This window comes from Gossypium raimondii, chromosome 12 (assembly GCF_025698545.1).
Source record: "Gossypium raimondii isolate GPD5lz chromosome 12, ASM2569854v1, whole genome shotgun sequence".
NCBI lineage: Eukaryota > Viridiplantae > Streptophyta > Magnoliopsida > Malvales > Malvaceae > Gossypium > Gossypium raimondii.
Window position 1 is genome coordinate 38,424,861 of NC_068576.1, and position 12,979 is coordinate 38,437,839.

The following is a 12,979-nucleotide window of genomic DNA, read 5'->3' on the forward strand; positions in this document are numbered from 1 at the left end:
AGTATATTCACCATTTTGTATAAGACTAGGCTTGAAAATTTTACTAATCCATATTTCGGGCCGAGCTGGACAAAGAAAATATCTAAAACCACTATTATTTAAGTCTGACCCATAAACACCTTTAACCATAATCCTCGAAAAAAAGCCTGACGTGGGCCAAAACTTAGAAACCCCATTTCACGTAATTTTGGGGCCTATAAAACCCATTTCATTTCGGCCCACCATATGGATATCGACATGAAATAAATCTAAATTTGGCGCGCATTCCTCAATCCAAATTTGAAAAACGAGAGGATTTTCTCTTTTCAGCATTCTCCTCAATTTTCAACTTTCAACTTCGATTCTCGCTCTCACTTTCTCTGCGGTAAGAAATTTTTCTTCATGATTTAATTGTTCGATTAATTTTATAACGCGAAGAGATTTTTTTCTTTTTCCTTTTCTTCAATCAAAATTTCCTTCACTTTTTGGTTTTGATGATGAGAGATATTCAGTTTTAACTCTTAAGGATAAAATGGAAAGTGCAACGAATGAAGCTTCGAGAAAACGCATGAAACCAGACGTAAAAGCTTCCTTGATTTCTCTTCTTATTTTTTCTTTATTTTCTTTTTATTTTCAATCAAATTTGTATGTGATTTTGTTCTAAAACGTTAGGTGGGAGAGAAACAAGAAGATCACATAAGCAACGGAACTGTTATGGAGGAAATAACAGAGAAAGAACAATCTGAGGCAATCATCGTTGGATCTGAAGAAATGGAACTCAATATCTCTCACATTCTTGAAAAGATCGAGCGCTTCACTCAACTGGTAACTGTAATTTTGCATAAGCAGCTAGTTATTCACAATAGTTTTAATTATTTCATTTCCTTTTTAATAATTTCATGGAGGTCTCGGAGCTGTTAGAATCAGGAAAATCAATGTTCAAGGAATTGAGTAACGATTTTGAAGAGCGGCTGATCATGTAAGACTCTATACCTATTACTTATGTATTCAAATCTAAAATCGGAGGAGTTTTCTTTTAAAAAAAAATTGTTTTATTTTAATATTTTTTTGAAGGATACATAAAGAACAAATGGAGAAATGGCAGGAAGAGATCAAGGAACTGAGACTGATAGATGCATCAAATGAGGAGGCAACTGCTCTGTTGAGTAATGCTCGTTTTTTACTTCAGAATTCCTTTTCTGAATCTTGAAAGGTAAAATCTCCTAAGGTAATCCAATTCCAACTAGCATTTTCTTTCTTTCTTTTCATGGAAATCAAGTGAAGTGAGATTTGTTAATGCAAGTAATTAGATTTAATCAATTTGAATAGTAGATTAGTTTCAAACATTTTGAATCCTTGATTCCTTACCTGTTTGGCTAATGGAATTATAATATGCGAAAATTGTTTGTGAGGTAGTTTATTCATATGTAAATTCAGCTCTTAGCAATAGATATGATGATTCGGATCCATATATTCATTGATCTTTTCACTATTAAGCAGACAATTTTCTTCCCTTTAAGCCATGACTTATTTTGTTATGTTATTTATGTATATATTTAAAAGATCATTCTGCTATTAGTAAATATAATATGAGTAATTTGTAGATTTAATTTGTGTGTTTTTTTTTAAATTTCAGTTTTGACCCAAATAATAATAATTTTTTATGTCAAATTTTGCTATTAGTTTCACACAGTATATAAGTTATAAAATATAGATTTAGTCTCTCTAATCTAATTTTCACTTTTTATATTTTTAGATTTTGAGATTTTAGTGCTGTAGTTATTAATTCATTAACTAAAATCAATCACTTTTAGTGAATATTATGTAACAATATTTTGACATGACACCGTGTATGTAATAATACATTTGTCATATAATATTTTGAAATAACATAATTTAACTTAATGAATCTAATGATTATTGTTTTTTAGTAAGAATTAAAATTTTAAAATTGAACTAGTTAAGTTTTAGCTCAATTGACATTGTTGTTAGTGCAATAAGACTTGAATTCAAGTATATTGAAATATGTTTATTTATTTTTAAATAAAAGATAGATTATAGTTAATTTTCGAGAGTATATAAAAAAAACTTTAAAATTTAAAAATTTTCATATACTAAAAATAACGGCAGATTAAATGATGCTAATGGTAGAAATTGATCATTTAAAAACAATAAAAACAAAATAAAATTTCTCTTACCATTTCAATTGAAGAACGTGAAATCATGTGCGAGCAATTGAATGGATCCGAAAGTTGGATTCGAATATGGTATCAGGCATGTGCTACATGGGTGTAATCCATTAGGACAAACTGTGCTGTATGGTTCCACTTATTAACAAAATAATTTTCCCCCTCTATAAATAAGAAACCAATATTTGCAGATTCTTAGTGGTTGCCATGTAGTGTAACTGCAGCTATCTTTCCTTCTTCTCTCTTCCATATTTTTATATACATAATTAATCGCAATTCAAAAATATGATTTTTATATAATATTGAACAAATTAAAAATAATTAAAATTGGCACTCGTAATTTGTTTAACCCTATTGTTGTATAAAAAATTTAGTCTTTATATAATATCATTTGAGGGTATTTTAGTCTTTATATTTTAAAACACAAATAAAAAATTTACATGGGATGAGATTTGAACCCGTGATATTCATATGAATAAAACATTACCATTACCACTAAATTAAATTTTTATTTTAATATTAAATTTACTTTTTAATATTATTATGCATATTTTTTACCTTAATCAGTTGTATATATTGTAATATTGTTGATTTAATTGGTGTTAGTAGTCAACTCAACTTTAACTCAAGATTGATAATAGCATCATGATAAATAATTTTACTGCATTTAACATTCTTAAAATGATATATTTATGTGCTTAAATTTCATTTTATTTACAATTTAATCTATTTTATTAATTAGTTTTAAATTAAATATTTTATTATTAAAATAATGTCTTCTAAGTATGTAGTTTTCACATACATACACGTATGATAAAAGTTCTAATATACATAATATATGATTGTTGTATATTTATAAATGAATCATGTATCAAAAACAGGAAGTAAACATAAATTGGAATTTTTTTTGAGTTGACTTTGATTTTCTAATTTCAGTTTCAGAATATCCTTTCAATTTATTGTTTAAGAACAAATTCCATCATTGTATTTATTAGGCCTATTTTCAATTTTGTTTAGGGCAATTTACCAAAAAAAGTGAATTTTTTTTTTTAAATTTACCGAACTGGGCGCAGTATTTTATTATTTACCGGAATGGGCTCTTTTTTCTTAAATCGCGTCCACGTCAGCGCGAAGTCAGGGATGTGTCAGAAAATCGCGTCCACGCTAGCGCGCTTTGCTGACGTGGCAACAAAGCGCGGCCTGCAGAACGCGATATCTGTCCACGTCAGTAAAGTGCATTGATGTGGACCCAATTTGCTGCAACGTGGGGCGCCCCTGGGGACGCGATTTCACCGTCTTTCCCATGTTAGGATTTTTAGGGTTTTTCTAATTTTTTGGGTCCTGAAAAAATTATTTCGAGTTGACGTTTCTAAGCAAATAGTATAAAAGACGCTTCAAGCAGGATGCTATTTGAGAAGAATTTCTGAAATCGCGCCCTTGTGGACGCGCTTTTACTACAGTTGGTCTTGGAAGAAATAATTTCGAGTTGACGTTTTTGAGCAAATAGTATAAAATCGCTTCTACCAGGATGCTTTATGAGAAGAATTTGTGAAATCGCGCCTAAGTGGACGCGCTTTTGCTACAGTAGGTCTTGAAAAAATTATTTCGAGTTGACGTTTCTGAGCAAATAGTATAAAAAAATGCTTCAAGCAGGATGCGATCTGAGAAGAATTTCTGAAATCGCGCCTTCGTAGACGCTCTTTTGCTACAGTTGGTCCTGAAAGAAATAATTTCGAGTTGACGTTTCTAAGCAAATAGTATAAAATTGCTTCTAGTAGGATGCTTTATGAGAAGAATTTGTGAAATCGCACCCACGTGGACGCGCTTTTGCTATAGTAGCATGTTTGGGCTGAGGCTATAAATGAGGCAAAAAATGTTCTCAGAATGCATAAGTCACAGCAGAACAAATTTAGAGAGGCTTGGAAGGTTAGAGTTTCAAATATGAGTGAATGTATTAGTGTTGTTATTTACTACGATGGTGAGGATTGCCACACCGAGAATAGTGTTATTTTTTTGTCGGAGAATACGGTGCGACTTGTTTTTAACCAGAACATAGATTTGACAGAACTTCGTAAAAGAATTAGGCGTAAAATTTTCAGAACGACGCCAATGAAAGTTCTGTCTATCACGTATCGATTTTGTTCTTCTGTTGATCTGGTGACATATGACTTGTTTGACATAAAATGTGCTCGTAGCTTGGAGGCAATGGTGCAGACTCATCTTACTAGTGGAGCACTTTATATTGAGTTATATGTACAATTTACATTGCCAAATGATGTACTTGTGACTGATGTTCAAGATGTATACACCACCCCTGGTCGACACTCAGTTAGCGGGTTACAAAACACGCCCATATTTGGTAGCGGTGTCGATGCACATCCCCTGCAAGATGCTCTATCGGTGGATGGGATATGTACGTCGGTGGCTCGATGTTTGATGCTGGAAATACGTACTAGGGAACGACATCAAGTTCTAGTAGGTGGCAATTTACATCCAATTGGGGACGTTATGAAATGCCCAGAAGAAGGGATGATGTACTCCCTAAGACGTCAACCGGTGAGGGGACCTCGTACGCTGCAGATGATCGTGGGTTAGAAGATGACTCCGATGTGGATCCACTTCAAGAGCTCGGGCTCAATGGTGCAGAAGTTGGCTTATTTTCTGAATTGTAGCCTATTCTAACAGAACCTGAAAATGCTGAAAGGAGTTCAGATGAAGAAGAAAATCCACGATTCAAAGCATACTGACCTTCAGACCACATGCATAATGTCGATCTGTCTGCAGATGATGTGTTAGAGTTTTCAGATCTACCATACCGGTTGCGTGATCGTACAAGTTCGGGGCTAGATTCGAGTGAATTTAAAGTTGGCAATCAGTTTACCAACAAGGATAGTTTTATTGGTGCTCTAAAACAATATAGCATCAAAAACGGCATTAACTACCACGTCGTTAAATTCAAATCTGATAAATTTGAGGCGAAGTGTACGGTGCAAGACGACACATGTTCATGGAAAATCTACGCCTCATTAAGAAAAAGGACAGGGTTGTGGGAGATTAAAAAGTACAAAAGTCCACATACATGTACTGCAGGTATAGTATTGACGGTTTTTGAATAATACTTTTATTATGTAATGTTGTATTATTTAATGTACTCCGCTTATAAGTGTTTCACAAGATCATCCCAAGAAGGATTCAGCTATGTTAGCTAGTTTGATACTGCCCATGGTAAAAGCAGATCCTAGGACTTCAGTATCGGTGTTAATTGGCAATATCCGTAGCCAAATGGGGTACACGCCCTCTTACCGCAAGGCTTGGATGGCTAAGCAAAAGGCGTTGGAGAAGATGCATAGTGGATAAGACGCCTCATATAATGAAATATGGCTGTGGTGTTAAGTGCTGGAGAGATACGTCCCAAGTGCCATCACAGACCTTGAAACGGAACATGCGTACTACAACGGCCGATTGCTACGTGGATGCCGAGTGTTCAAACACTTGTTTTGGACCTTGATTTAATGCTAAGACGCATTTCCATACTGCAAACCATTGGTATAAATTGACGGTACATTTATGTTTGGTAGGTATACTCATCAGCTATTGCTTGTAGTGGCACAGGATGGCGGTGGGAGAATTCTTCCAATTGCATTTGCATTAACACCGGGGGAGTCGTCTGATGACTGAGATTTCTTTCTCTATAGGTTAAGGAGGCATGTGTGCCCCTAACCTGATATCTGTATTATTTCAGATCGGGGCGCTGGTATACTAGCTGTATTTGATCGAGAGGGAAGCTTATGGCAGTGCACACACCATCGATATTGCCTAAGACATGTTGCTTCCAACTAGTACAGGCAATATCCATCTAAGAGCGAATGACGACAAATGACCAACATGAGTATTTAGTCTATATCTGTGTTATTTCGTTTGTCAATTTGAATTAGTTTTATTGGTAAAAGTGGTATGTAATATTCGCTATGAACTTATATTTGCAGGGTATGAAATAAATAAAGACCGTTTTCACAAGATGTTGACAATTTTACGTTCAATTAACGGAGAAGGGGCGGACTACCTTTGTAACATACGATTCGAACAGTGGACACAAGCATACGACGGCGGCCTACGATATGGCCATATGATGTCAAACCTGGCTGAATGCATAAATTTTGTTCTTAAAGTAACGCGTCATCTACCGATAACATCGGTTGTGCGAGAGACATATTTTCGTTTGGCGGCACTATTTTTAAAGTGAGCAGCAAGTTTTGCAGGCCAGATGCAGGGAGGCCATGTATGGTGCAGTAAGGTAGTCCAATGCACCGGCAAACACCATGCACACAGTGTGTCACGATCGAGACAACTTATGGTTTCGCATGACAGAGTTTGACAGACCGCACCAAGGTGTTGTTGGCGAGTAATATCGTGTACAATTGCGAAATAGGACTTGCGACTGTGGGATGTTTGATGCACTTTGTTATCCATGAGCTCATGTTATTGCAGCTTGTCAGAATCTCCGTCCGATGAGCTATGTGGACGAAGTGTACAAATTAGAAAACAGGTACAATGTATTGAGACACGTTTTTCCATCGGTCCCAGATGAACGTAAGTAGCCGCCCGTATCTCTTACTCCTTTGAAGCTGTTACCGGATAGAGAATTGCATCGCAAACCAAAGGGTCGGCCTTGTTTGACTAGAATATGCAACAATATGGATATCTGAGAAACAGTCAGTCAACAAAAATTGTACGGATGGTGTAGGAATCCAGGCCACACAAGTCGATCATGCCCTAATCGCAATAGTTGAATGTAATTACCGTTAATTATATTTTCTCAATTATTAATTGATAATTGTATTAATTGTTAGTAAAATTATGAAATTATATCAAATTATTAATTGTTAGTACCTGTCAAAACATTTTTCCAAATCTAACATTATGTGAATGTAAAATTATTAACTGATAATTGTATTAATGGTTAGAAAAATTATCAAATTATATTTAAGTTAAGGGACAATGATAGTTTTTAAACCTTTATGTTAGGGTTTTTAGGTTAAAGGTTCATGGAATTTAAGTTCAGGGTTTACAATTTTTAAGTTAAGGGTCAGGGTTTTTAGGTTAAGGGTTTATGGAATTTAAGTTAAGGGTTTATGGTTTTTAAGTTAAAGGTTAGGATTTTTAGGTTAAGGGTTTATGGTTTTTAAGTTAAGGTTTTAGGGTTTTTAGGTTAAGGGTTTATGGTTTTTAAGTTAAGGTTTTAGGGTTTTTAAGTTAATGGTTTAAGGTTTTTAAGTTAAGGGTTTAGGGTTTTTAAGTTAAGAGTTAGGGTTTTTAGGTTAAGAGTTTATGGAATTTAAGTTAAGGGTTAGGGTTTTTAGGTTAAGGGTTTATGGAATTTAAGTTAAGGGTTAGGGTTTTTAGGTTAAGGGTTAGGGTTTTTAGGTTAATGGTTTAGGGTTTTTAGGTTAAGGGTTTATGGTTTTTAAGTTAAAGGTTTATGGTTTTTAAGTTAAGGGTTAGGGTTTTTAGGTTAAGGGTTTATGGAATTTAAGTTAAGGGTTAGGGTTTTTAGGTTAAGGGTTTATAGAATTTAAGATAAGGGTTTAGGGTTTTTAAGTTAAGGGTTAGGGTTTTTAGGTTAAGGGTTTATGGAATTTAAGTTAAGGGTTAGGGTTTTTAGGTTAAGGGTTTATGGAATTTAAGTTAAGGGTTTAGGGTTTTTAAGTTAAGGGTTTATGGAATTTAAGTTAAGGGTTTAGGGTTTTTAAGTTAAGGGTTAGGGTTTTTAGGTTAAGGGTTTATGGAATTTAAGTTAAGAGTTTAGGGTTTTTAAGTTAAGGGTTTGGGGTTTTAAGGTTAGGGTTTAGGGTTTTTAGGTTAAGGGTTTAAGGTTTTTAGGTTAAGGGTTAAAGTTTTTAGCTTAAGGGTTTATGGTTTTTAGGTTTAGGATTTAGCTTTTTAAGTTAAGGGTTAGGGTTTTTAAGTTAAGGGTTAGGATTAGGGTTAGTGTTTAGGGGTTTAAGGTTTGTTAATTAAATTATGTATTTAATTATAAATTATAAATTTATAAATTTTTAATAAATTAGTTTAAGGTTTTTAAGTAATAACTCAAAAAAATTTCTATTTTATTACATAAAATAATATCAAAATATTCAAAATATTTGTACAAATAAATTTAAATACAAAAATCAATGTCTGTACCCGCCGGATTCAGTGCCACATGGCGGCCGTCGACGGTTACGTGCTGGATTCCTCCTTTGTCCAGCTTCCGGCGACGGTTGTGGTTAATCCGGCGGGGATTCTGGTTTTTTCGGTAGGGCATCTGGTTGTCGGAGTTGGGACGATGATCCACCTTCAAAGAATAGTGAATGTTGAGGTGTTTGCATCACCAACGGCGACAATGTTTGAAACCCATACGGTGGTGGGGATTGGTAAAAAGAAGAGCTCCCCGATGGCCCATTTTGCGATCCCTCGTGCGCCGTTGGCCTATACGTCGGCGGTCTACTCGGCGTAATAGGAAATGGAGCTGAACCGGGCCATTGACTCCAACCTACTATAGGACTCGAAAAAGGATACATATAAGGGTTAGGATACATAAAAGGGCTAGGAAACGCACCTGGCATCATCTGAAAAGGCGGTTGTGTGGCTATCATCGGTTGAACTGCTGGGTTGGGTAATTGTGTCGGTGCTTCTGTTGGGCCTGGTGATTGCATGGCCGCTGATTATGGGCACGTAATCTTTCTCTTTGGATAGGTAATTGCCGCTGCCTCTCCTCTAACGATAGTAAATACGGCTTGTCATGGATCCTAAACCATGGCATGTATTCCAGCACGCACGCTAACTCTGGAACGATGATCGATTACTTAGTAGGTATATAATCATACCGATCTTCCCACATTTGGATGTACTCGACCAGAATCTCAGCCAATCCGTATTCAATTGCCGAAGGTCGATTTTGTGGTGATCGTTAAACACTTCAGGTTTCACGGGAATCGGTTGTCTACATCTAAATTGTCGTAACACCTTATCTGACTGGTGCATCTCCACGGTCGCGTAATTGATCAACGCTACTTTTGTTTGCCAAGCGTTTGGATTTTGTAAGAACTCATTCGGAATTACTGGCCGAATTGCTGGATCCTCGTATGGTGTCCATTGAAACTATATGAATATTATAGAAATATTAGTTATATACATAGTACTAAATACTAAATACTAATTACCAATCGACTAGCGAATGATGAAAATATCAATTTTATTTAATACTTACATGTGCTTCATACTGTTGGTCTAATAGAAGCCGTATATCTTCAAGTTTGGTAAGTAATCGAGCATGACTTGCCGAATGGTTCCACCTAATTAAATAAACTTTTAGCATACTTTTATTTTTAAATATCTACATAATAATTGTAAAATCTAATATAAAATTTCCCTCGTTATGAGTGGGAATGTATATGGGTGGTCCACTTGAGGACGTAGAAATGGAAAGCGAAATCGTGCCCATGACTGCAGTAGTGATAGACAACCTCCGATTTTTGCTCTCCTCGGTCGCGTCGCCCCGCACAACTCCCAATATAATGTGGCCAAGACAGTAAACCCCCAACTCAATTCATCGGCTGCTTTAAAATCAATAAGTTTCAGCAGTCATCTTAGATGTACGCGACTCCGTGACAAGTCTGGCATCAGATAACCTCCAATTAACTGAAAAATGTATGCCCGAGCATATCAGGTTCGTTTTATTTCGGTTGAATCTTCATCCGGATCCGGGAATGTGTCTCGCAACCAGCCCATCTCGATCTTACCTCCGTCCATTTTATCCAGAATAGCGTTCAGAAGCTCGTAGCACACCGCTGACCAATCGCTAGATTGGGCAGACCCGGTGACTAGGTACCCGTCCACCGACAATCCCAATTGCAGGCTGACATCTTCCAAAGTGACAGTACACTCTCCATATGGAAGATGGAATGTGTGCGTCTCGGGTCTCCACCTCTCGATCAACGCACTGATTAGTTTTGGGTCCACCTTGCATCCCCGGCCTACCGTCGCCACGTGCCAAAAACCCGCTTACCGCAGGTAGTTCTCTACCAACGGTGATGGAGAAGCATGCATATTTCGGATATTGCATTCTAATACCCGATCTACAGACTTTTATAACAAATAATAAATTAATAATTATCTAAAAATGCATAAATAAAAAATCTTAAATAATATTTAAAAATTAAATTTAACACTTACCATCTTCATTTGTTCTACGGATATGTGGTGCTTATCAAGACGAGTCAATTCTCCGGCCATTACTGAAATCGTATAAATTTTTTGGGTTTAAAAAATAGGGATTTAAGAGAAATTTTTTTCGGTTAAAAAAAATCAAATTTTTTTAAAATTATTTAAAAATAGGGATTTAAGAGAAATTTAAAAGGAAATTGAGAGCTAATTGAGATTAAATATGAATTTGAGAGAAATTTGGAAGGAAATTGAGGGAGGATTTGTTTGTGAAAAAAAAAAAGAGGTGGGGGTATTTATAGGTTTTGTTTTTTGACCGTTGCACTGTTCACGCGCGGTCTTAATCGCATCCTCCTGGACGCGTCATGTCATCAAATCGCGTCCACGTCAGCACGTTATGCTTACATGGCAACAAATCGCTCTTTCAAGGCTCAGCAAAGCGCGCTGACGTGGACGCGATTTGCTGACACATCCCCTGACTTTGCGCTGACGTGGAAGCGATTTAGGGGAAAGGGGCTCATTCTGGTAAATAATAAAATATAGGGCCTATTTCGATAAATTTAAAAAAAAATTGGCTTTTTTTAGTATTTTGCCCTTTTGGTTAAACCATCTTCTAGAATCATGGGATATATTATATTGCTAAAGAAAATTTAGTTTTAATATTTTTCTAATTCATTTATTGCAAGATATTTAATTGACTTTTATCTATTAAATGACTTAATTTTCAAAAATGAAAGTTTGGTCATACAAGGTAAATGAGTTGGTAATTTTGACAAACTGATAGTTATCACAAACTTTTGCGCCATATGAAAATGATAGTGTTGAATTTTATAATTCATGTTATATTTTAAGCTACCTTGTGAATTTTAAATAATGAAAAACTCTTCAGCTTTGGTTTGAGTGAAAGCATAATCAAATTACTAAATCACATAGGTGATTGAATCTTAGTTTGATTGATATAAATATTTATGTAGTTAATAAAATCTTAACTCAATTGGTATAAATATTATTATCAATGTAAAAAACCTAAATTCAAATATGCTAAAATGTATTATACTCCTATTTAGAAATTGAGGAGAGATTATATAAATAATTCTAGGCGAATAAAAATAGCAAATAAAAAAATTACCAAACCTCATAAAATAGATATCGTGTGAAATACTTCAAATATTCAATACATGATAAGATGTTGATTACATTGCCTCAAAATGAACTTATTTTGGTAATTTAAATTACATTATTCAACTGCAAAGAATTTTATGATTTTTCACCTCAAAACTCAAATTACCTTCTTCTTTTTTTACTTAGGGGCAAGTCTGCTTTTGATCTTGTTGACTTCTTTGGTACCAATTTGGAATGCCTTTGTCAACACGTGGTCCGGCACTGCTGGTGTTGAACCAAACAAGGTAACGGCAATCGACTGAGTTCCCGGCAATTGGCTGTTGAAGCCGGCGATGACCGATGCCGGTTCTTTGCCGTTGTTTTGCTGGAAATGAACCAAACCTTTAGGGAACACGAAAATGTCTCCTTTTTTTAAGGATTTGGAGATCAACTTGTTGGCAGTGGTGATGAACCCCACATCCAATTCACCATCGAGAACAAAGATGATCTCGGTGGCGCGTGGGTGAGTGTGAGGTGGGTTAAGTCCGCCAGGTTGATAGTCAATACGAGAAAGCGACACCCCAAGGGTGTTCAACCCTGGGATTTTCTCAACATTGGCTCCGGTCACCACCGATCCCACCGTGTTGTTGACCACCGCCGGCTTGGCTAAGCCACTAAAGAAGAAATCATTTTCCGTTACATCGGCATCCTTCTTGCATGCAAATCCGTTCACCTTCACCCCTACATACATACATACATACATACATACATACATACATACATACATACATACATACATACATACAAGATTTATGTTAGCTAGAAAAAAGTGTATTATTTGCTTTGATCAAAGCTGTTGACTTTTGTTTTAATTACCTGAAGATGTATCGGCTACGCAGATATCTTGGAGGGGATCAGGGTCAGATTTGGCGACGCTGAAGACAGCAACCAAAGCGACAAAATATGCAAAAACCTTGGCAGCCATGGAGATTTAACAATCAAGTGAAGCAAAAAGGTAAACAATTATAGATTTTAAAGCGTAAAAAAAAATAAAGGTATTTTGTTTTGATTGTTGGTAGAGAAAGGGGGATGTTGTATTTACTTTTATATGGGAAGAAAATGGGTTTGTGGTTTGGGTGGAATAAAATTATTGGTGTGACAGTGAAGTTTTCGAAAACAGGACTGGGTTGGGTTCCAAGCAAAGCAATTTGTTTAATCGCAAATAAAAACAAATAGGGTAAATTACACCAAGGTCACTCAATTATTATAAATTTACATTTTAGTCATCTAATTTTAAAAAGTTACAGCTTCGTCATTGTCCCTGTTAACTTAATAGCAGACTCAAATCCCGTTACCTTACTATTTATTGCAGGGTAAAGTACAGAAAAAGTCACTCAACTATTAGGAAGCTTATACTTTGGTTCCTCGATTTTAAAAAAACTATAAGTTGGCCATTGAACTGTTGGAAAGTTTTAACGCATCAACTTATAACTTTTTAAAATTAAATT

The 12,979-nt window shown here is 35.4% G+C and overlaps 2 protein-coding genes across 2 annotated transcripts; one reads left to right on the forward strand and one right to left on the reverse strand.

The window, feature by feature from the left end:
- The first annotated feature begins 294 nt into the window (after positions 1-294).
- Positions 295-1,500, forward strand: LOC105762446 (uncharacterized). Its single transcript, XM_052625850.1, has 5 exons — positions 295-364; positions 506-559; positions 652-804; positions 885-958; positions 1,054-1,500. Exons 2-5 carry the CDS (start codon positions 512-514, stop codon positions 1,187-1,189), a joined length of 411 nt encoding a protein of 136 aa, XP_052481810.1. The 5' UTR covers positions 295-364; positions 506-511; the 3' UTR covers positions 1,190-1,500.
- Positions 1,501-11,495: 9,995 nt separating this feature from the next.
- On the reverse strand, positions 11,496-12,571 carry LOC105763994 (germin-like protein subfamily 2 member 4). Its single transcript, XM_012582417.2, has 2 exons — positions 12,348-12,571; positions 11,496-12,212 (listed from the first exon to the last, which is right to left on the reverse strand). The coding sequence occupies exons 1-2, from the start codon at positions 12,454-12,456 to the stop codon at positions 11,671-11,673; spliced, it is 651 nt and encodes a 216-aa protein (XP_012437871.1). The 5' UTR covers positions 12,457-12,571; the 3' UTR covers positions 11,496-11,670.
- Positions 12,572-12,979: the final 408 nt, after the last annotated feature.

Coding starts and splice junctions, on each gene's coding strand:
- LOC105763994 (XM_012582417.2), bottom strand. CDS start 12,456: ATGGCTGCCAAGGTTTTTGCATATTTTGTCGCTTTGGTTGCTGTCTTC. Junction 12,213..12,347: donor CGTAGCCGATACATCTTCAG/GTAATTAAAACA, acceptor GTATGTATGTAG/GGGTGAAGGTGAACGGATTT.
- LOC105762446 (XM_052625850.1), top strand. CDS start 512: ATGGAAAGTGCAACGAATGAAGCTTCGAGAAAACGCATGAAACCAGAC. Junction 805..884: donor TCGAGCGCTTCACTCAACTG/GTAACTGTAATT, acceptor AATTTCATGGAG/GTCTCGGAGCTGTTAGAATC. Junction 959..1,053: donor TTTGAAGAGCGGCTGATCAT/GTAAGACTCTAT, acceptor ATTTTTTTGAAG/GATACATAAAGAACAAATGG.